The sequence below is a fragment of the Microtus oregoni genome, unplaced genomic scaffold (genome assembly GCF_018167655.1).
Source record: "Microtus oregoni isolate MIOR12 unplaced genomic scaffold, Mior012 000003F_ref0000135, whole genome shotgun sequence".
NCBI lineage: Eukaryota > Metazoa > Chordata > Mammalia > Rodentia > Cricetidae > Microtus > Microtus oregoni.
This window is the reverse complement of record NW_024543062.1, coordinates 7200373-7222162: the sequence shown is the minus strand read 5'-3', so window position 1 is coordinate 7222162 and position 21790 is coordinate 7200373. Positions and strand designations below refer to the sequence as shown.

Below are 21790 nucleotides of genomic sequence, written 5' to 3'. Positions count from 1 at the left end.
TCAATGCACCCGCTCCTCACCCGGCCCACAAGGTAGTCAAATGCACCAGGAAAGCCTGGCATCTCCACCCTTATTCTGCTTCTGCTCCTTGACTTTGGGGCGGCGACAGACTGAATTTCTCTGCCTGTTTCTATCATGAAATACTTACTTAAGGGAATGGGGCAGCAACAGTCTGAATCTGCCTGTTTCTATGATGAAATACTTAAGGGAACGGGGCCTATTTTAGCTCACAGTGCCAGGTACAGTCGTTGTGGCCGTAAAGTTGGAGTGACAGGAGCTGGGAGCAACTGTTCACTTTGCCTCCATGAGCAGGAAACAGAGAAGAGGCAATGAAGCTCCTCACTTCCCTTTCTCCATCAGGGAATGGTGCCGCCCACAGTGGGCGGGTCTTCCCTTATCAATTTACACTGTCCTGAGATAATTTTCCACAGGCACCCCTCTGTGTGGTAGGTGGGGAGGGGGCTCTCACAGCTGATTCTAGAACCAGTCAAGTTGATAGTTATCACTAAACACCATAGCTAATAATTATCTCTGCACATGGCGCATCAATCACTCAAGGAGTGTCTTTCTAAAAACCGTGATACCCGACTTGACTCACCGGCTTCACAGCTGAAGGTACAGGGACAAGTCACTGAAGCCCCTTGAAGCATCTACACGGTCCCCTACGAGAACCCTAGAGATTGCCTCGAAGCCTCTAGTCACTTTGGACTCCAGGAACAGCAGAGCCTCACAGAGATTACCCCATGATGAGAGCACCCCCAAACAGGAGTGACGCAGCTTCAAGAGCGGCTTGTCCCCTCAGGCAATATGGTTTTCATCTGGTCACCCTGCAGAAGGAGCTGAGAGGATGGTCAGCACAGGTCCACCCCGTCAGGACTGCTGATTCCACCTGCCTCTGTCCCCTGCTCCTTCTCTCCCTCCATCATACGGGTGTGGGCAGGGGGGCGGTGAGAGAGATCGCTACACCCCTTTATCTGTCCCTTTTTCCAACAAGGGCACATGGATTAAATCTCCTTTCTCTGCTTTTTTACCGTCTGTCATCTCTTTAGAGACTGGGACAAGTGACTCATCTAGTTACTTGCTTGGCTCTCACAGCCCGACACTTTGCCCCAAACTCCTGCTCAGTGGCAGGCGACTGCTAAGGCCCCAGTCCCAGGGGCAGGACAAGTAAGAGGCCCTGGGAGGAAGGAACTGAAGTTACCAGCAAGCAGAGGCCACAGGGCCTGAGACAACTGAAAGAAGGCTACAACAGGAAGAACACGCAGCAGTATGGCCTAGAGGGACCAGCAGCACACCTCTGACTCCTGTTCCTGTCCTGAGGGCCCTCTTAGGTCCTCTTACAGAAGTCCCTATCTTCCTTGTTCCCTGTCTTGTGACAGCAGCCTTTGCATCTCAGGACCTCCGGGACTTGCGCTATCTCCTCCGTTGTCTAAGGGACCGGAACAACCCGTGAGCTTCAATGACAAATGGACTCAGACAGATGATAGGGAGACAGACAGATGCTAGGTAGGTAACTAAGTAGATAGACTGATAGAGAAGGCAGATGTTTTGTCTTGAGATGTCACCTCGCTACGTCACCTGGATAGCCTTGAACCCTCAGTCCTCCTGCCTCTGCCTGAGTACCCAGATGACCAGCGTGTGCCACCGTCTCCCGAGAGCTCATTTTTCACAGGCAACCCCATCAATCCCGAGCCTCCCCCTGAGTCATCCTTATTGAATCCTTACACACCAAGCCAATACTCCCCTGCTGCAGAGCTTCTCTGACTAGACGTGAAGCAGGCTAAAACTTGTAGCTTAGGATGAACTTGAACTTCTGACCCTCCTGCCTCCACCTCTCTGGTGCTGGGATTGCAGGTACGAGCCACCAAGCTTGGTTTACAATTGCGGGGATTGTGCTCAGAGCCATGTGTGTGCAAAGATCTTCCAGTTGAGTTACAAACCCTGACCTGTGGCTGTGGGATGAGGTGACCCAGGCCTGTAACTTCAACAACTAGGAGCTAGAAGCAAGAGGATTGAAAGATTGAAGCTATGGGCTGGAGAGATGGCTCAGTGGTTAAGAGCATTGCCTGCTCTTCCAAAGGTCCTGAGTTCAATTCCCAGCAACCACATGGTGGCTCACAACCATCTGTTATGAGGTCTGGTGCCCTCTTCTGGCCTGCAGACATACACACAGACAGAATATTGTGTACATAATAAATAAATAAATATTTTAAAAAAAGATTGAAGCTAGCCTGGGTTATGTAGTTAGTTCTGGAGCAGCCTGGGCTACATAAAAGACCTTGAATCAAACAAACAAAAGAACTGTTTGCATCACCCCCTATATACCCAGAGTGACATTGGATCAAATACCGAGGTACTTGGTGAGCTGTATAGAAGGGCACGAGGCCACACTGTCCTTGCCGTGTTTGTTCTGGAGCAGTAACCAATATCAACCCTAGGTACTCGGAACCCTGGAGGAGACAGCGTGACCCTCCTTCAATGCCGAGGATGCTGGGCACACTGTCGTCCTTTCTCAGCTGGGGAAAGAGAGGACGTGTATCCTAGCCGTCTACCTCAGAACACGCGACAGGCTCCTCAGCTTCACCAGCCCCCACCACAAAGGTATTAGCTTGCCTTTTTACAACGTGCCAATTGCAAGTTAATTAACTGGCAATTGAGAGTTATAGGCGGCATTAGAATTTATTAATAACATTGGAAGTAAATCTCCCTGGGAATTCAATTAATTGAAAATCTCATGAAATTCTCCATAAAGCAGGTCTGCGAGAGCGAGGCAGTTGGAAGTGCAGGTGCTGGCTCTCCGCGGGGTGGGGAGGGCTTTGGGAAGCCCTGGTCCCTCTCTCTGCCCACTGCCTTCTCACTGCCAAGGCCCTGTCACGTAGGTGTCAGTGATTTGACACAGTGATTTCCTGTGCTGCACCCAGGTCGGCTGGGGACTGGGGACAGGGATGGTTCCTGCACCTGGACAGTCACAGCTGAGCACGGGAGGCTGAGCTAGGGGGTGACTGTTGGATTCAGTGAGTCATAGGTTTGAATGGGGGACCTTCATCACCCCTGGCTGGGGCCCAGTGCTGGAGTGTTTCCACCTCTGCCTCTCATGGTTTGGGGGACAGTCAAGAAGAGGGGATACAGGCGAGACTACTTAGGGACAGAAGTCCCAAGCGTCTGCAGTGGGAAGGGATGAGGATAGGCAGGTGGGGCTTCTGGGGTGGGACAAGAAGCCAAGAAGCTGTATTCGGGCCATCAGGCTGTGTGTGTGTGTGTGTGTGTGTGTGTGTGTGTGTGTGTGTGTGTGTGTTTGGTGTGTGTGTGTTTGGTGTGTGTGTGTGTGTGTGTGAGAGAGAGAGAGAGAGAGAGAGAGAGAGAGAGAGAGAAAGAAGGGCTAGAGGAAAGGAGAGGAAGGGATGGAGGAAGAGCATATGTTTTAGCTGGGTGATGGTAGCATACGCCTTTAACCCCAGTGTTCAGGAGACAGAGGCAGAGGCAGGCGGATCTCTGAGTTTGAGGCCAGCCTGATCTACAGAGTGAGCTCCAGGGGCAGCCAGGGCTACACAGGGAAACTTGGCTCGAAAGACCAAATCAAACCAAAACCACATATGTTTTTGTAGCTCTGTCCCTTTACCCAGGGACAAAGGGGTGTGACCATTCTCCATTCTCAAGCCCCCGCTTCCTGTCAAAGTCCAGCTTCAAACCCTTGTCCTCCTCCAGTCTCTCCAGGACGGAGTAATCCTGACTGTGAGTGCAGAGGAGAATCACACACCCACCTGGCCCACTTAAGGAGGTAGTGGCATGTTCATCACCCGGAGAGGGCAGGTGACGTCCCCAACTGTCTGTCTCGGTTCCATTTCTCCCATCCTTAGCTTTTGGTTCCAGGCTACGGAAGTGGTCCAGGGTCTCTGCCTTCTCCTGCATATTTGATGTCCATCTTCTTCACTGAATTTTAACTCTGGTCAGATGTCAACTCTGGTTTGGAGAGGCCCAGGCACGCAGAGAGGGCCTGGTGGTACCGAGGTCTACAGTGATCCAGCAGCCATTCTGGACCCCACCCTGATCTATGGGGCTTGCTTCTTGAGTATTTGGGCTTCTCTGGTGTTCTAGGGAGGAATTAATTTATCGCTGACCCAGGTCTGCACAGGTACAGAGACAGGGTACAGGAATCTGCACTGCCCTGGTATGATGTGAGTTGTCTCTTAAGCCCTCATCAGAATAACTCCACCTCAGAGCACACCACCTTGCAGCCGTTCCCCATCCCAGAATGCCACGAAAACAAGCCGTCTCTCCCATGACCAGACACTGCTTGCCCTGAGCAGCAGACCCCTTGAAAGGGCAAAAGCAGACTTCACATTAACATATAACATTCCTAGATTCTGAGTCTTTATAGTATTGTTATTACTTATTGTTATTGTGTGTGCGCCATGTGCTGTGGGATGCACTGCGGAAGTCAAAGCAGTCAAAGGACAGCACTGTGGAGCTGACTCGCTCCTTCACCTTGATGCCGGTTCCTGGGATCGAACTCAGGCCCCCGGGCTCGTGTAGCAAGCTCCTCTCACCGGTCACCGAGTCTGGTTTGTTGTGCCTTACATTGTCTGAGTCTGTGGTCACCTCTACTGCTTTGACACTAACTGTATCCCACACTCAAGCTGGTACAGACTGTGTTGAGACTCGGAACTCTGTGAAATTGGAGTGTGGTGGGTGGGTGGGTGGGTGATTGACACCTACGAAGGAGGAAATGGAGCTGTATTTTTTCCCTTCATGAACTCATCAAATCTGTCAAGATAAGCTTGTCTGAATCATTCTTTAGGCTGCTGATCTGTCCCAGTTGGGAAGTAGGCGTTAATTATACATGTTCCCCCTCCCTCACGTCATGCACCACTTGGCATCCCTCAGTTTAACTCTGCCTTGTACTACTGGCCTGGTGGTGCATGCCATTAATCCCAGCACTCGGGATGCAGAGGCAGGCAGAAATCTGTGAGTTCAAAGCCAGTCAGGTCTTCATAGTGAGATCCTGTCTCAAAAAACAAAACTACAACTCTTTGCCTTGCAGGGCTGGGGCCCCAACTTAGTTTAAAGTCAGCCTTGCTGAAAAGAGTGGCCAACCTTTTCTCTTCCTTCTTTTAAAATTATTTTTTTATTTATGTGTACTCATGCTCATCCGAGTGTTTGTATGTGTGGCTAACTGCAGAGGCCAGAAGAGGGCATTGGACACCCTAGAACTGGAGTTTCAGGTGGTCGTGAGCTGCCCAAGGTGGGTGCCACACACGGACCTTGGATCCTCTTGCAAAGACAAAAAACTATCTTAGGTGCTGAGACATCTCTCCAGCCCCATCTTAAAAATATAGATTATTTATTCATTTGTGTGTAGGGGCACACGTGGAGGTGAGAGGATAACTGGCAGGAGCCAGTTCTCTCCTGCCACGTGGGTCCTGGGGACTGCACTCAAGTCACCAGGCTTGGTGGCAAGTTCTTTTACCCATAAAGCCATCTCAAGTACTCCAAACAGCTATTTTTGAGGGGTCCCTTTCCTCTTCTAGCTGAATTCTTGGGTTCCTCTGCCCCGGAAACCTTAAAGTCACCCCAGAGCTGGATACAGTTGTTCATCAGTTCTCTGGCTGGGTGAAGGTCCAGCCTCCCGACAGCTGCCAAGTCACAGGAAGGCCACAGTGGGGAGAGCACCTTTATTTGAAATAACATCACAGGTCTCAGATCACCTCTTGTTAGGGACAGAGAAGAGCCCAGGGATAGCCAACAGGACCCAGGGGGACAAGGACACAGCCTTGCGTAAGCACCAAGATCTTTAGGGATGGTCACTCCTGCCAGGCAGGGAGACATGCCTGAGGGTGGTTCCAGGCCTTCTGCTCTCTGAGTATAAGGGGTTGTGGCCCGGTGGGAGGAGCGCCAGGGTAGGTGGGTCATAAGAAGCCAGCACAAGGCAGAGAGGCCTTCAGTGCTGTGGACCAGCTCTGCTAGGACCCAGCCCCAAGGCATGGCATCGAGCGAGCCTAGGACATACGCAGCTTGATTCTCGGTCAAGGGGACGTGGGCTTGCGTTCCACCCACGCAGAAGGTTCTAGAGACTTCCATGAAAGACTGACAGTGATGGAGGCTGTAGGCCCTACCCTGGATGGACAGTCCCGTTAAATGCTCTCTCCTTTTCCATGGGGGAGGACAGGCGAGGGCCAGTGGGCTCAGCAAGCCTGGGAGACAGGAGGGAGCACTGCCAATCAGATTCAAAAGCCTCTCCTCTGAGCCCCAAAGACCCTACCTCTTGGTCCCCAAGTCCCCTTGGAAGCTACCCCTTGTCCCCAGATCCAGGAAGAGACCGGAAGAAGAGGGGCAGGTCCAAAGTCCTGGGGTGCCCCATGTCTTCTCAGGTGGCCCTGCCTCCCAGCAGCCCCGCTGCCTCAGGAGTGCCCTGGGCCACGCACCTCATGATGAGGGGAAGAAGCTAGCCAGGGCTGTAAGTCATGGCTTCAGCAACAGCGAGGCCTGGGTTACAATACCATACACGCCCCCACTGATATCCAGGATCTGGTCACGCGTACTCTCCACACCTCGGTCCCCACGCTGAGTGGGTCTCACAGACCTACCTTTTAAGGGTTAAATGAGACAGTATAGGGAAAGCACCTGGGCTGGCCCTGACCCCTAATGGAGCGGGGGCTCAGCCATTGAGAATCATGATTATTCTCCTGCCTGCCATCCAGCCCACCCAGACCCCGTCTCCAGCCGGGAGTGGGAGGGAGGGGATAGGGGCAAAGAAAGGTCCTGTCAGGGTGCTAGTCTGCACTGGGCCTTGCCCCTTGGAGGCAGCATCTGTCCCCACGGACCCCAGGCTCCCAGCGTCTTTCACAATCGTCCCTGCCTGATGCCCAGCCCCACATGGGGCGTCTTCAGGGTGCGGTAGCTGTTGAGCCCCAGGGCTGGGCTTGTTCTTACTTCCTGTCACCAGCCCGGTCCACGCTCTTTTGTGCAGGGTCAGGGCCCAGCAGGGCAGCCAGGATACCATCAGGTTGAGGGCCTCCCCGCTTCATCTTGAGATTGGCTCTCAGGGCCGCGTCCTGCCCAGAGCCTCCTTCAGGGGAGGCCAGGGGATCTGGAAGGAGGGCAGCAGGGGTGTTCAAGTCAGCCTCAGTTTACTGAGCAGGCTCTGCCCCCAGAGCCTGGGCAAGCCCAGTGAGAGGAGGCAAGTAGGCCTCGCTCACTCATTCACTAACAAACGCAGTCACTGATTTGTTCATTCAGCAGCACACACACGCATTCACCTATTAATTTACTCACCCATTCATACATACACTTCCCCATTCAGCTTCCCTCCCATTCATCCTTTCACCCCTGTAGTCAGGCTCATTCACTTTCCCATTGATCCACGTGCTCACCCCCTGTGCACCCTTTGATCCACCTCCTTGTGCCCGCATCCATCCCTTCATCCACCCCCCCTTCTCCCATCCACCCTTCCTCCTAGTCACCCTCCCGTCTGTTTGTTCCTCCGGTCACCACCTCTCGACTCACCGGCCCACTTATGCTTTAACCAGCAGCAAGTGGCCTGAGCTTCAGACCCTGCAGAGGAACCAGCCACCCCCAGCTTAGATAAGGACTCCCCAGGAAGATGCGGGGGAAACTCCTTTCATGGTGACAAGGACGATTAGGACAAAGAGGAGGACTCAGGACAGCTTCACCACATTCTGATTTGGTCAGTGGTCAGCAGGTGGAGGGACTGGCCTGGGCAACCCATAGAGGTGGGAGGCAGCCTGGCTTGTGTAGGCGTGGCTGGCCATCCCCTGTGAGGCCGGAGAGTGGGTTTTGACACTGAATGTCCTTGAGCAGACAAGGGACGGGAGCAGAGGGGTTTAGTGCAGGCCATCTGGCATTAACATGGTGGAGTCCCTGAAATCAGGGGACCACACAGCTTTAGCAGCCCCCAGGAGGTCAGTAGGTCATGGGAAAGTGGGAGGCCTGCATGCTACTCACCGTGGACCCCAATCATGTGTTCCAGGATGAGGACCCTCTCTGCCAGGATCTTCAGGGCTTCTCGAAGCTGCTGCACACCCTCACCCTGATGCGGATGAAAAGCCAAGTTCAGGGTCTCAGTCAGGCTGGGGTGGGACAGGGGCAGAGGCTATGCAGACACAGTGGACATTCCTCATAGCCCTGCCTCTTCTGCAACGTCCACACCATTACAAACAGACATCGGAGCCAAGCACTGGCTGTGTCCCAGGCTGGTGCTCCAAACAGGGCTCACTAACGACCAACCCGAAACCCAGTCAGCCGGCATCTCCATAGCGACACAGCATGAATTGCGCCGACTGGGGCTTCAACTCTAGACCCAGTGGGCTCAAGCCTAAGTTCTTCTCCTGCCGTGGTTTTCTAAGGGCTCCTTCCCAGCGTGCCCTATGATGATTCTGTTTGTTAGTTTGACACAAGATGGAGTTATCTGGAAAAAGTACCCTCAGTTGAGACAATGCCCCCATCAGATTGGCTTCTAGGCCAACCCATGGGGCATTTTCTGATCGATGTGGGAGGGCACAGTCCACTGTGGGTGGTGCCATCCCCTGGGCAGGTGGCCCTGGACTGTATCAGAAAGCCAGCTGAGGAATCCACGGGAAGCAAGCCCGTAAGCTGCACTCCTCCATGGCTTCTGCATCAGTTCCTGCCTCCAGCTTCCACCCTGAGTCTCTGCCTCGACTTCCCCTGATGATAGACTATAACTTGTAAGCTGAAACGCCCCTTTCCTCTCCACACCGCTTTCTGTCATGATGTTTATCTCAGCAGTAGAAAGCAAACAGACAAGCAGCATGTATTAACGGCCGAGCTGTCTGTCCAGCTCGGACTTATCCCGTGTTCTCGCTCCAGCAGCCCTCTGCCTCCCACCACATAAAAGATCATCTCAGGAAGGTCGTGCAGCTAAATGCAGGAGCCCAAGCCATAAAGCCTTTAGAAGGAAATGTAGGTGTCGGTAATTGTAACCATGTGTTAGGTGGTAGCTTCTTTGATGTAGCACTTAACATACAAACAATGACTGAGAACAAAGACCAATCAAGTGCCTTAAACGAGATATTCTTCCCCGATGAGGAATGATGTTACAATGAAAACTCACTCATAAAATGGGGGAAAACTTTTGCAAATATTGGACACACTATTGGATTGCTTTTAGCCCGGATATACGAAGAACTCTTACAAGCTTTGGCTTCCCTGATGACAGACTGTAACCCGAAATCCAAACGAACCCTTTTCTCCCCGAGTCCCTTCGGTCACAATGTTTATCACAGCAACAGAACTCTAACTAGGACAACATCTTCCAGAAAACACCAAGAGGCGAGAGCACGCAACTTCGGGCCTACAGGTAGAGAAAGTGACGGCGCCTGCCTGGACTGTCCACCCGAGAGCATTGGCCACATCAGCGTTGTGGAGCAGGCCGGGCCAAGCCAGAAGGAGACTGGAAACAGTCAAGCCTCCCAGAGTGCTGGTAGGAGCTAATGCCAGCACATAGCCAGAACTTCATTCCTCGTGGCTTTGTGTGTGGAGATACCTGACCATGCCAAGGTGAGCTGCTGCCCTTGAGAAGACGGACACCAGGGCCAAGCAAACCAGGTGGCCAAGGGGCTGGAGTCAGGGAGGCTGTGTGGCTCTGCCTGTGGAACACGGCAGACCTGCTATTCCACTCAGAGTCAAAGAGAGTTCACTGGTTGGTAGGAGTGAAGTCCCCAGTAGGAAACAGAAGGCAGCTATGGGCAGGGTCCATGTCTCTTAGCTGGGGAAGGGCTCTGGGTGGGGGATGAGGTCTTTAGGGTTTCTCTGTCTGACCTCCAGACAAGATGTCCTTCTTCCCCTCCACTCTTCTCCTTCCCCTCTCCTCCCTCCCCCTTCCTTTCCTTCCTTCCACTTCCTTCCTGTCTCTTTTCCTTTTCCCTTTTCTCCCTGTCCTTCCCCTCACCTCTCTCCCTCTCCTCTTCCCCCTTCTCCCATCTTTCTGATGCTTCCTCTCTCATCTGATTTCCCTTTTTCTTCCCTTCCTTGTGTGCTTGGTTTCATTGTGATTGTTTTTTAGGCAGGGTCTCATTATGTAACCCAGGCTAGCCTTGAACCCATGTCTCTTCTGTCTCAGTCTCCTGAGCACCAGGGTCTCCCATTCCTTAAGTACAGCAAGAATTTCCCAAAGCTCCTATCCCACTCCCCATGCCCTGGCTCAACCTCACTCCCGCAGCCCAGGCCTCTTCTACTCTGCTCCAGCTCCCCCAGCTCATCCCTTCCACACATACAGGAAGCCCTCAGTAGGCACTTCCCTTCCCAGCCAATTTTTGCTGTTGTCCTTTATTTGTTTTTTGATTCCCCACCTCACTGGACCTCCACCTTTCAAGGTCCCCCATGCTGGCTGAGGACAACCTTGAACTTCATCCGTGCTGGGCAAGCACTCTACCAACTGAGCCACGTTCCCAGCCCTGCTTTTACAGCTTCCCCTGGGGACCCCGGCACCCTAGTTCCCTTTTCTCCACCTCCAAGCTCTTGGCCCAGTTTTCTCTTGCTTGCCCCAGGCTTTTCTTGTTCCCATCATCCCTCATTAGGATCTGAAGTTGAAGCCCCTTCCTCCACCTGTCGCGCCTTACATCCACCAGCCACTCCTGAGAAGGCTCCTCCCGTGCCAGACCCCAGGGTCAGTTGCCGCAGCTGTGGCACGCCCACAGTTGCAAAACTGTTCACACTGTCACTGTGTTGGGCTTGAATTGCCTGGGGACTAAGAGAGACTCTATCCTCAGCAGCCAGTATCCAGCCCAGGGCTGGCCTTGGGGCGCCCAGCTTTCCCCGCTAGTACAAGATGCTGTGGAATAATCCTTTTGTACACTGTGAAGATGTGTTGCTATCATTGGTTTAATAAAGCACCAACTGGCCAATAGCTAGGCCAGTTGGTTAGGTGGTTAGGCAGGAGATCAGACTGAGAGAATGCTGGGATGAAGAAGGGTGGAGTTGCGAGGAGACACAGGAAGAAGAAAGATGAACGTGCTGGGCTGAAAAAAGGTACCGCCAGAACATGGTAGAACATAGATAAGAAGTATAGGTTAATTTAAGCAGTAAGAACTAGTTAGTAACAAGCCTAAGCTATCAGCCAAACATGTATAATTAATAAGTCTCTGTGTGGTTATTTGGGAACTGGCTGACAGGATGGAAAATTCCACCCACAACAGAAGACACTGCCAACAGGCACAGTTACCTCTGCAGTGGCGGCTTTGTCCTCTTCTCCTTCCTTCACACTGGGCTCACCCTAGGAAGCAAGTCTCATGGTCAAGATATTGGGTGACATGCAGAGACTGAAGACAGACGGTCTGGCGTGAGACAAGGGAGGGAGGGCATACATCAGGACATTACTTGTTCTGCCCATCATACAGACATGTATTGGATCTGAAATGGGGGACTTGGAGAACTCATGTGTTAGCTCTTGTGGGTGTTCTTTAAATCACCTTTGCTTCTGGGCTCTGTTTCTCTGTCTATTAAATGGAACCAGTAAGACTAGCTTCGTAGCATAGCATATACATGGCCAATGACTACTTTGTGACTTTGAGAGGGTTGCTTAACCTCTCTGTGCCTCCATTGCTCACTGCTAAAGATGATTAATAATGATACCCATCTTACTGCTATAAAGGGGGTGGAGTAGATTAACACTAAGCAGGAGCTTAAACTAGCCTGGGTTCTAGAAGTGCTGTCAAAGTTGTTACTGTCATTTTTTACTAGGCAGAGGCACAGGAGAAGTTAAGTTTTGGAGGCTGACACTTCTGAGTCCAAAATTCCAGCAGTACTATTGTGTAGCTGTGTGACTTTGGGGAAATAATTTAATTTCTCTGAGCCTCACCTGCCAGTTCTGATAAATCAGTATAATAAAGTGTAGTCTGGATAGCAGGTAGTGAGGCTTAAATACATGATGAAAGCTACTCCCTGATACTGTATGTATCAGCACACAGTAGATATTCAGCAGAGACCATCCTCCACCCCCTGACCCTGATATCAGTCTCTTTGGCCTTGGAGACTGGAGCTGAGACCCATAAATTCTTGTGTTTGAGAAGGGTCATGGAGGCCAGCTGTCTAAGCACCAGACTCTGGGAGGTTCAGAGAACCAAAGAGATCTTCCCAGGCATACAGATCATGAATCTATGGCCTTATGCTACACAACTCCAGACAACTTGGCATATTAATCCAGGTAAGCTGTGACTAGACCTTCCCAGGACAAGTCCAAACTTTAGGTCATTTCCACTCTTGCCACACTCCCTGGCAGGAGTCCCGGGTGATCTCGAAGTCACCCCTTTTCTGTTGGGGCAGCTCAGGCTGTACCTGGTTCTTGCTCTCCAATCCCTCTCCTAGTTGGGACAGACAAGCCTTTGTTTAGAGACACTATGGGGTTGAGCACAGACATGGCTCCCAATTTCCCAGTGCCCAGCCCATACTTACAGATGACCTTGCCACAACCCACTCATCTATCAGTCCCTGGAATAAAAGGTCAGTGGGGCTCTCCTGCCTTTGATGTTTTCTGCCTCTGGCCCCACCTATACTGGGTCCCAGCAGAAGAGGAAGCTAGAAGTTCAAACTTGGGACCTGACTGTGTCTGCAACTCATCCACAGCAGAGGTCTGACACTGAGTCTTGGGCAAGCTTTTGATCTAATCTCTTATACAGTAAATCAATGCCAAGCATGAGTATTAAGCAGAGGAGGAAAACAGGTGACTTAGCACTTGGGCAGAAAAACCTACAAGTGGCCAAGGCAGGAAGGGTCTTATATGTGCGGATCCAGCGTTTACATGTGCTGAACCCAGAGCTTAAATATGCAGTCATCTCCTGGCACCCAGATGATCACAATGTACTCCCCAACCTTTCACCAAGTTGGAACCCTAGCTCCCACACTCATACAGTGAGCCAGAGGAACCTTCTAGAAATGTAAACAATTGCATAAGAAATCACTTCCAGCTCAATCAGTTCCACCCATATGACAGAAACCTTCACAGAGATAAGACACAGACACCTCACCTGGTCTCACAACCCACTCTCCTTTCACTACCAGCCTTGTCCCTAGATCAGGGCATCAGCACTTGTATTCCTTTCTCTAAACTGATGGACCACATGGCTGGAGAGGCAGAGCAATTCTAAGGTTAGGGCCTTGCTTCCTCTCCAATAGGTGATCTCCAGTAGAAACAAGGGTTCAGGCATCACTGGGTGACCTGCTGAGAATGTCTATGTGGCTTCCAGCAACATCTAAGCTCTCTGGGACTGAGCTCATCAAAAGAATGGGAGTTGTACCACACTGGGACATTAACACTGCAGTCTATTCCCTGTACTACAACAGAAATGGCTGAGTCCTTACCTGGGATCCAGGTGCTCCTGGAGGTCCTGGAGGACCATGTGGTCCTGGGGGACCTGTGGGTAGAGTCATTGGTGAACACTTAAGGACAGAAAAGCTCACTGCTTCCCCACCAGACCTGAACAGGGGCATTCCCAGCATTCTGACCTTGCCCTGGGTCTCCCCCTTCCCACTAGTAGCAAATGAATATTTGGTGAATATCAGAAAAGACTCAGATTCTCCATATCCCTCCCACCCTCTGCTCTCAGAGGCCCACCTCCATCCACCCATCTTCTTCCCTTTTTTTTTTTTTTTTGTTTTTTTGTTTTTCGAGACAGGGTTTCTCTGTAGCTTTTGGTGCCTGCCTTGGAACTAGCTCTTGTAGACCAGACTGGCCTCGAACTCCCAGAGATCCGCCTGCCTCTGCCTCCTGAGTGCTGGGATTAAAGGCATGTGCCACCACTGCCCGGCTTCTTCTTCCCTTTCTAATCCACCTGGTCACCCCAATCCTGAGACCTGGCGACTGAGCAGGGAGCTCACTCACAATATCCCAGCCCAGCCTGTCAGTCTTCTGCCAATTTGGAAACCTAGAACCATCTGCCCTTCAGTTGCCCCAAGACCCCTGGACTCAGTACTAAGGATGAAGCTGGGTAGCATACTTGACTGGGTGGGTTCCTAGCATAACACAGACCAGGTGGAGTGGGGCTACTTCAGCAATCCCAGAATTTGGGAGCTAGAGGCAGGAGGACTAGAAGTCAAACATTATCCTTGGTCACACAGAGAATGGGAGGCCAGCCTGGGCTACATGTTACCTTGTCTCAACAAATAAATAGATAAAGTAGGAAAAAGTCCTTTGTTCTCAGGACAAGCCCAAGAAGGAATCTTCAATCCACTCACCAGGAGGGCCAGGGGGACCCCGGGGACCTGGGACACCTGTCAGCACTGTGTCAACCACAGCAGGGTTCAGCTGGGAGTCTCCATCTGCAGAGAGAGTCATATGATCAGTGACCAGGTGGGGTGAAGGTGGCCAATCTGGAGGCCAAGTCTGAGGGGTTAGTGGGCTCCCCAGAGCTGAGTCCAGTACCCTCACCCTGTGTGTGAATGGACACACTGCATTTATTGCTCAGAAGCATCAGGGTTAGGGGTGAGGAGGTGGATCAGTGGTTAGAGCACTTGTCACACAAGCTTGAAGACCCGAGTTTGAATCCCCAGCATCCACATAAAAGCTGGGAGTGGTAGCGCCTGCCTGCAATCTCAACACTGGGGCCTGGAAACACCAGCTTTGTTGACTGCCCAATCAGCACGCTCCAGGTGCAGTGGGGGACCCTGTCTCTAATAATATTGTGGAGAGCAATGGTGGGGGGCACTCAGCTCAACCTTTGCCCTTTACACACACAGGTATACACCTGCACAAACACATACATAGCACACACACATGTTCACGCATGTACACACACATGCATATATACATGTACATCAGAGTGGACCCTCTGTTGGGCTCCTCGTGGCTTGTGGGTATATTTTAGTGGCCATTATGATCATTACCTGCTCCTCAACACACCTGCCTGTACCCTAACTAGGGGCATTTCTTCAAGGAAGCCCGGGCTACAGATGAAAGTCAGAACTGGCCTTTGCCCCACCTGGGACCCTCTGAACCCACCTAGACTCCCATCTGACCTTGGGGACAAGCCCAACTCTGACTGTAAGCACTCAGGGACTGTGTATTTCAACCTCCAGAGTGGCTTTCTTAGGGAGCATGGCTTTACAACTGGGGAAACTGAGGCCTGGATGAAGGAAGTTATCAGTGCTATGGTGAGGTTTGTGTTATATGTATTCGGTTGAACAGGGGTCTCCCCTACTCCCTTCCTGTGACAGCTAACATGAACTCCATACCATACTGTCAGCCACGGGCCCTACCCATCCTCTTCTTCTTCGGGATTTCACTTTGGGAACTGGCACGATGGCTCAGAGGGTAAAGGCATCTGCCACCAAGCCTGACGACCAGAGTTTGAGCCCCAGGACCGCATGGTAGGTGGAGAGAACTGACTTCTACAAGTGCTCCATCCTATGACCTCTACACGTGAACGGTGGCACGCCCCTACTGATAAGTAAATATAGTAAGCTTACTTTAGATTGCTCTTCTTCTGATGCAATTGTTTATTTATTTGTGTGGTACTGGAGATTGAGTCCCATGTCTCATGCATACTACATAGATGTTCTATCACTGAGCCACACCCCGGCCCTCACTGGGGGATTCTAGGCAGGGGCTCTACCACTGAGCCACACCCCAGCCCCTCACTGGGGGATTCTAGGCAGGGCTTCCACCATTGAGCCATGTGCCCTAGCCCTAATTTTTTAAAAATACACTTAATTTTTTTTTTTTTTTGAGACAGGGTTTCCTTGTGTAGCTTAGACAGGCCTTGAGTTTGTTATGTATTCCAGATTGGCTTAAAGCTAGCAGTAATTGTCCTGCCTCAGTTTCCCGAGAGCAGGAATTTAGGTTTGTGATATCATGCCCAGCTTCTCCAAGATTTTAAAATAACCCCAGGGGTTAGGGTTAGAGTTATGGTTATGATTATGGTTATGGTTACGGTTAGAGTTATGGTTATGGTTATGGTTAGGGCTAGGTTTAGGGTTAGGGTTAGGGTTAACATTAGGGCTAGGGTATCATTTGAGTTAGGGACAGGGCTATAGTTAGGCTTAGGTTTTGGGTTAGTGTTTGGTCCCTATTCAAGCTTGCTGTTCCTTTCAGAGTAACAGACTCCCACCCTCAAAGAGGTCCCTAGACCCAGAGTCTTTAACCCCTTCGGGCTGTGTCCTCATAAAGCTGGTATGTTTTGTACTCTTTGGCCCATAACCACCCTGAGGTCCCTAGAGACCACGTAGATCTATTTCGTCACATTTTGTGCTCAGTCAACACTGTAGGGAGTCTCACTGTGATGAGACCTTAGAAGGAAACGTGACAAAGGGTGTCTGCAGTGGGGTCGCCTTGCCAGCGAATAGAGCCAATTACAGTTGTAAGTGGGATGCGTCAGACCCAGTCAGGTGAGCCTTGAGGCCCAGAGCAGGGTTGGAGGCCACGCCATTTTCTCAGGCAATCCTCCTTCAGAACAAAGTCTCATTTCCTGGCTATCCCCACCATGGTGGGCTCCCAGCTTCTCTAGGATCCCTAGGGGAATTCTAGTTTTCCCGTACAGACAACTTAGCTCAGCCGGTCCCTCCCACCCCGGCACCCAGCACTCACTCTCCTTGTCTGTGGGTGGCTGCAGGGAATACAGGACACCTTGGGGGCTGTTTGGCAAGAGGCTGGGACTGCCTGCTGGGCCAGGAGGGCCTGGTGGACCAGGGCGCCCCATCTCTCCAGGGAGCCCGCGTGGTCCCGGTGGCCCCAGGAGACCTACAATGCAGAGCAAAGGGTTAAGTGAGACTGACCAGTGTGACGTCACAGACAGGTAACCGAAGGCCTGAAAGGGCAGAGGAGTGGCCGGGGTCATTTGGGCACTCAGTGACAGGCCTCTGCACCAAAGGAGGGTTAATGAGAAGGGTTCCCCTTCCAGGTAGGGGACACAGGGACAGCAGAGGACAGACATGATAGCATTTGAAGAAGTGGATCAGGACTCTAGAGGAGTTGAGCTCTGGAGCAAGGACTGAGGGTGGGGCAGTTCTGAGCAGGGGCTGGGGTTCTGCAGCACTCAGGGGATCATGGGATTCCTGAGTGATGTTTCGGGTGCTTGGGACAAACCCCTAGTCCTTAGCAGTCCCACCCCACCCTAAAGGCCCTTATAGAATTTTGTCCTGTGGTAGCCCAAGATTGGAGAGGGAGAAGGGTGATAGGAAATGCAATGGATTTGAGGCTAACAAGCAAGATTAGGGTGCACGGAATGTCACCACCGCTCAGGTACAAAGCAAATCACAGTCTCTTACTCCAGTGGACAAAGATTCCTTACCTGGAGGTCCTACTGGTCCCTTTTCTCCTGTCTGGCCCCGGTCACCTTTGGAACCTGGGGGCCCTGCAGGCCCCGGTGGTCCCATCTGTCCTGGAGGTCCTGGGGGAGAGAATAATGGATGGGCACTGTAGACTCACAGTGCCATGGAGGCTACAGTTCTGGGCACATATAGACTCTGTGCTCAGATGAGTTGTTGACAGGTGCTCTCCACTGAGCCACACCCCAGCCCCTCACTGGGGGATTCTAGGCAGGGGCTCTCCCACTGAGCCACACCCCAGTCCCTCACTGGGGGATTCTAGGCAGGGGCTCTACCACTGAGCCACACCCCAGCCCCTCACTGGGGGATTCTAGGCAGGGGCTCTACCACTGAGCCACACCCCAGCCCCTCACTGGGGAATTCTAGGCAGGGGCTCTCCCACTGAGCCACACCCCAGCCCCTCACTGGGGGATTCTAGGCAGGGGCTCTACCACTGAGCCACACCCCAGCCCCTCACTGGGGGATTCTAGGCAGGGGCTCTACCACTGAGCCACACCCCAGCCTCCTGGGTGTACCAGCCATTAGAGCTGACAAGCTGTCTTTCCCTTCTGGGATCCCAATAACTGTGTTTGTTCCCCCCTTTTACACATGGGTAAACTGAGCAGCAGAGAGGAACAAACTCCTGCTCCTGGCTACAGAGCCAGGGTATAGCTTGTTTTCACACATCAAATCTGTTCCTTCTTGCTTAAGGTCCAGCACTTGTGGCAGATGAGCCCAAGCTGCCCTGCAGGGTCTGCAGGGTCCGGCCTCCTGCTTTGAAGCACTATCCTCTTGAAATGTTCTAGAGGCCTGAGAGCAGCCGTGGTGCAGGTCCAGTTATCCCAGCGCTACAGAAGCTGAGGCAGGAGAATCAAACGTTCAGAGACAGTCTGGTGACAGGGGAACTTTGTCTCATGGTTAAGTCAACTAAGGGTCATTCATGGTGCTCACCATTTAAATTGCATTAGACCCTGGTCCATGAGGAGGAGTTGGGCTGGCAGTGTCTGTGTGTGTGTGTGTGTTTTAAAAAGTGCCTCTTGCTGGGAACTTCCTCAGGCCAGGGAGGCAGGAGTCACCATTAGTAGAGAGTGTCTACCACCTTCTGGCCATTGCTGGAACTTCACTTTCTCTGATAAAGTCCCAGCCAAGCGCATCAGTGAGTTTTGAGACAATCCATGAAGGAGATTTGGGGCCTGTGTCCTTGTGGAGATGGGATAAAGGGCAGGAGTGTGATCTCAGAGGTGAATCCTGGGATTCGCTGGAAGGATGAAGAGAGAAGCAAATCGTGCCCCCGGGGTCTTGTGGGGCTGTGGATCACCAGCAAACTGGGTGACCTGGGGCAGTTACCTCTGTTAACTCTGCTGTCCACAGGCCTTGATAAAGCCAGGCCTGACTGTCTGCCACTAAACCCCAGCACAATTGGAGTGGGGTGCCAGAGACGAGGGGACCATGGGGGCTTGTGGGCCTCCAGCCTACATTCAGGTTCAACGAGAGACCCTGTCTCAGTGGAGTAACGTGGAAGGTGACAGACATCCTCCTATGGACCTTGTGTGGAGACACACATGAATTTATGAAAATATCTAGGGACTAACCCCAGGAGACAATGACCCTGTCAATCTTCTAGTTAACTGCCCTCCCCACCCCCACAGACACCCTCACAGTCAACACCTGAAGCCAGCATGAGCCAGATGTCCACCACAGTCAGCTTAAATGTCAACTTGACACAGCCTTGAGTCACCTGACAAGCCAGTCTCAGCTGAGAACTGCCTGGATAAGATTGGCCTGGGGCCTGTCTGTGGGGTTTGTCTTCTTGGTCAACTGATGTAGGAGGCCCCACACTGTGAGGTGGTGCCAGCCCAAGGTGGGTGGTCTGGTCTGTGTATGAAGGCTAGGTAAGCATGAGCCTGGGAGTGAGCTGGGAGTGTGAGCGAGGAATGAGCTGGGAGTGTGAACTGGGAGTGAGCCGGGAGTGTGAGCTGGGAGTGAGCCAGGAGTGTGAGCCAGCAAGCAAAAGTTCTTCACGGTTTTTGCTTCAGCTTCCTTCCCTGACTTCCTTCAGTAATGGACTGATCTGTAAAGGGAAACAAACCCTCACTTCCCCTAAGCCACTTTTCCTTCAGTGTTTCATCAAGCAACAGGAAAGACACCAGGACAAGCAGGCGCTGACAACTGCAACCGAGTTGGCTACAAACAACAGCGCCATTCTGCTGCCTGGTCGCAGAGCCTCGACCTCCAGGGAGAATCTACAGAAAGGAATCCAAGTATGGTGGCCCAGGTCTGCAATTCTAGCACGCAGAAGGCTGGAGCAGGAGGCTTGGGAGCAGGACAACAGAGCTTAGAATGGATCTATAGGGCTCCACGTGGCTTAGGAGCAGCTGAATGCTTCCAGACTTGTCTTTCTGTTTATTACCACCCTGGGACATGAATCCAGAACCTCACACATAATAAGCAGGGGCTCTACACTGAGCCACGCTCCCAAGTCCATTTTATACTTTGAGACAGGGTAGTGTTTTGCTAAGTTGCCCAGGCTGGACTTAAATTCACTGTGGCTCAGGCACACCTTAAGCTTATAATCCCCCCCCCTTTTTTTTGAGATAGGGTCTTTCTTGTAACAGCTCTGACTGTTGTGGAACTCACTTCATAGACCAGACAAGGCTGGCCTTGAACTCACAGAGATTCGCCTGCCTCTGCCTCCGGAGTGTTGGGATTAAAGGCGTGCGCCACCACCACCCCCCCACTCCCCCCCACCCCCGGCTAAAGTTTTGTTCTATTTGACTTGAGTTGATTTTCCCCCAAGACAGTGTTTCTTTGTGAAACAGTCCTGCTGTCCTAGAACTCACTCTGTAGACTAGGCCGGCTTCCAACTCACAGAGATCCGCCTGCCTCTGCCTCCTGAGTGCTGGGATTAAAGGTGTGCGCCACTATGCTGGCTCCTCAATTCTCTCCTTCTACCAGGAGGAGCTGGAGGACTGAACTCAGGTTCTCAGACTTGGTGGCAAGTGCCTTTACCTGCCGAGCCATCTTGCCAGCCTCTGATTACCCTTTTAGAAGATCCTTTATGTTGGTCACAAGGGTGCTGGGGATTGAACCCAGGACACTTCCCCATCACCAAGTTATATCTACACCCTTCAGCATAACTGTAAATGGGATAAATGGTGAATTCTATATTTATGAATTTATTTCAATTAGAAAAAAAATAGAAACTGGGCAGTGGTGGCACACGCCTTTAATCCCAGCACTCGGGAGGCAGAGGCAGGTGGATCTCTATGAGTTCGAGGCCAGCCTGGTCTACAGAGTGAGTTCCAGGACAGCCAAAGATACACAGAGAAACCCTGTCTCAAAAAAACAAAACAAAACAAGAAACCTTATAATCCTCCTGCCTCAGCCTCCCAGGTAGCTGGGATCACAGACCTATGGCACAAGACCTGGCCAGATCTTACACTTTTCTAAGAAGAATGTGAACTCCTGGTGTTATGCTTAATCCACCATTTCTTAGCAATTACTTCAAATTTCAACACACTAAATGAGCAAATCAGACCCAGGAGGCCAGGGTGTGGCCTATGTGTGGAGGCCCTGGGCACCCACTCTGACTTCATTCCCTGGCCGGATTCCTCCCCAGTGGGCCCTGCTCACCAGCTGGACCTGTGGGTCTTCTCCTTCGGGGCCCTGGGTGAGCAATGGGAATGGCATCTGGCAAGAAGTCCTCATTCCAGGTTGGCGGGGTGCTCTGTGGGGGTGGCAGGTCATTGTCTGGGCCTGAAGGCTGCTCAGCAGCTTCCAGCAAGAGGACCTAGTCAGAAAACGGAGGAGGGTCAGGCCCTGGCGAGCAAGGATGGGGGTAGATAACAGGCAAAAAGAATGGGGTCTAAGTACACAACAGAGTATTATTCAGCTATCAAGAGGAGCGCTGTTTGCAGAGAGATCGTCAGGCTAAGCAAAATATAACGGACTCGAAAAGACAAATACTGTACATTTCTCTCACACTCAGAATTTCTCTCTCTCTCTCTCTCTCTCTCTCTCTCTCTCTCTCCTGAGTTGAATACAATTAAAATACATGAAAAAATACAGCATGCACTTTTAGACAACTAAAAACATACATGGGCTGGCCAGATGGCTCAGCAAGTAAATACGCTTGCCACCAAACCTGATGACCTGAGTTCAATCCCTGAGACCCACGCGGCGCAAGGAGAGAGCCGACTCCTACTGCTCGTCCTCTGGCCTTCAAATGCGCACTGTGGCATGTGCGTGCCCCTAACCCCACATCCACAAAAAATAAATAAAATTAAAACTCCTAACGAAAATGGAAAGAAAGTTGGGCGTGATGGGCACACCCATGTCCTCAGTATTTGGGAGGTGGCGACAGGAAGATTAAGAGTAAGAGTTTGAGGCCAGCCTGGGGTACATAGGAGTTCATGGCTAGCCTGGGCTACATGAGACGTGTGTGTGTGTGTGTGTGTGTGTGTGTGTGGTGTTGTTGCTGTTGCTGTTGTTGAAGTAGAACAGGGGCATGGATATGCAA

General features: G+C 51.8%; 1 protein-coding gene across 2 annotated transcripts in view; it reads right to left on the bottom strand.

Moving 5' to 3' along the window:
• Window positions 1-5730: 5730 nt before the first annotated feature.
• Col26a1 (collagen type XXVI alpha 1 chain) overlaps window positions 5731-21790 on the bottom strand; it is a 134238-nt gene continuing 118178 nt past the window's right edge. For both annotated transcript variants that reach the window (XM_041648844.1, XM_041648845.1), the window contains 8 exons: window positions 20905-21061; window positions 17256-17354; window positions 16553-16705; window positions 14206-14289; window positions 13333-13385; window positions 11198-11248; window positions 7963-8047; window positions 5731-7087 (listed from right to left, as the gene is read on the bottom strand). In XM_041648844.1, coding sequence (XP_041504778.1) covers window positions 6927-7087; window positions 7963-8047; window positions 11198-11248; window positions 13333-13385; window positions 14206-14289; window positions 16553-16705; window positions 17256-17354; window positions 20905-21061 — 843 coding nt within the window. In that variant the 3' untranslated portion in view covers window positions 5731-6926. The remainder of the gene's footprint in view (window positions 7088-7962; window positions 8048-11197; window positions 11249-13332; window positions 13386-14205; window positions 14290-16552; window positions 16706-17255; window positions 17355-20904; window positions 21062-21790) is intronic.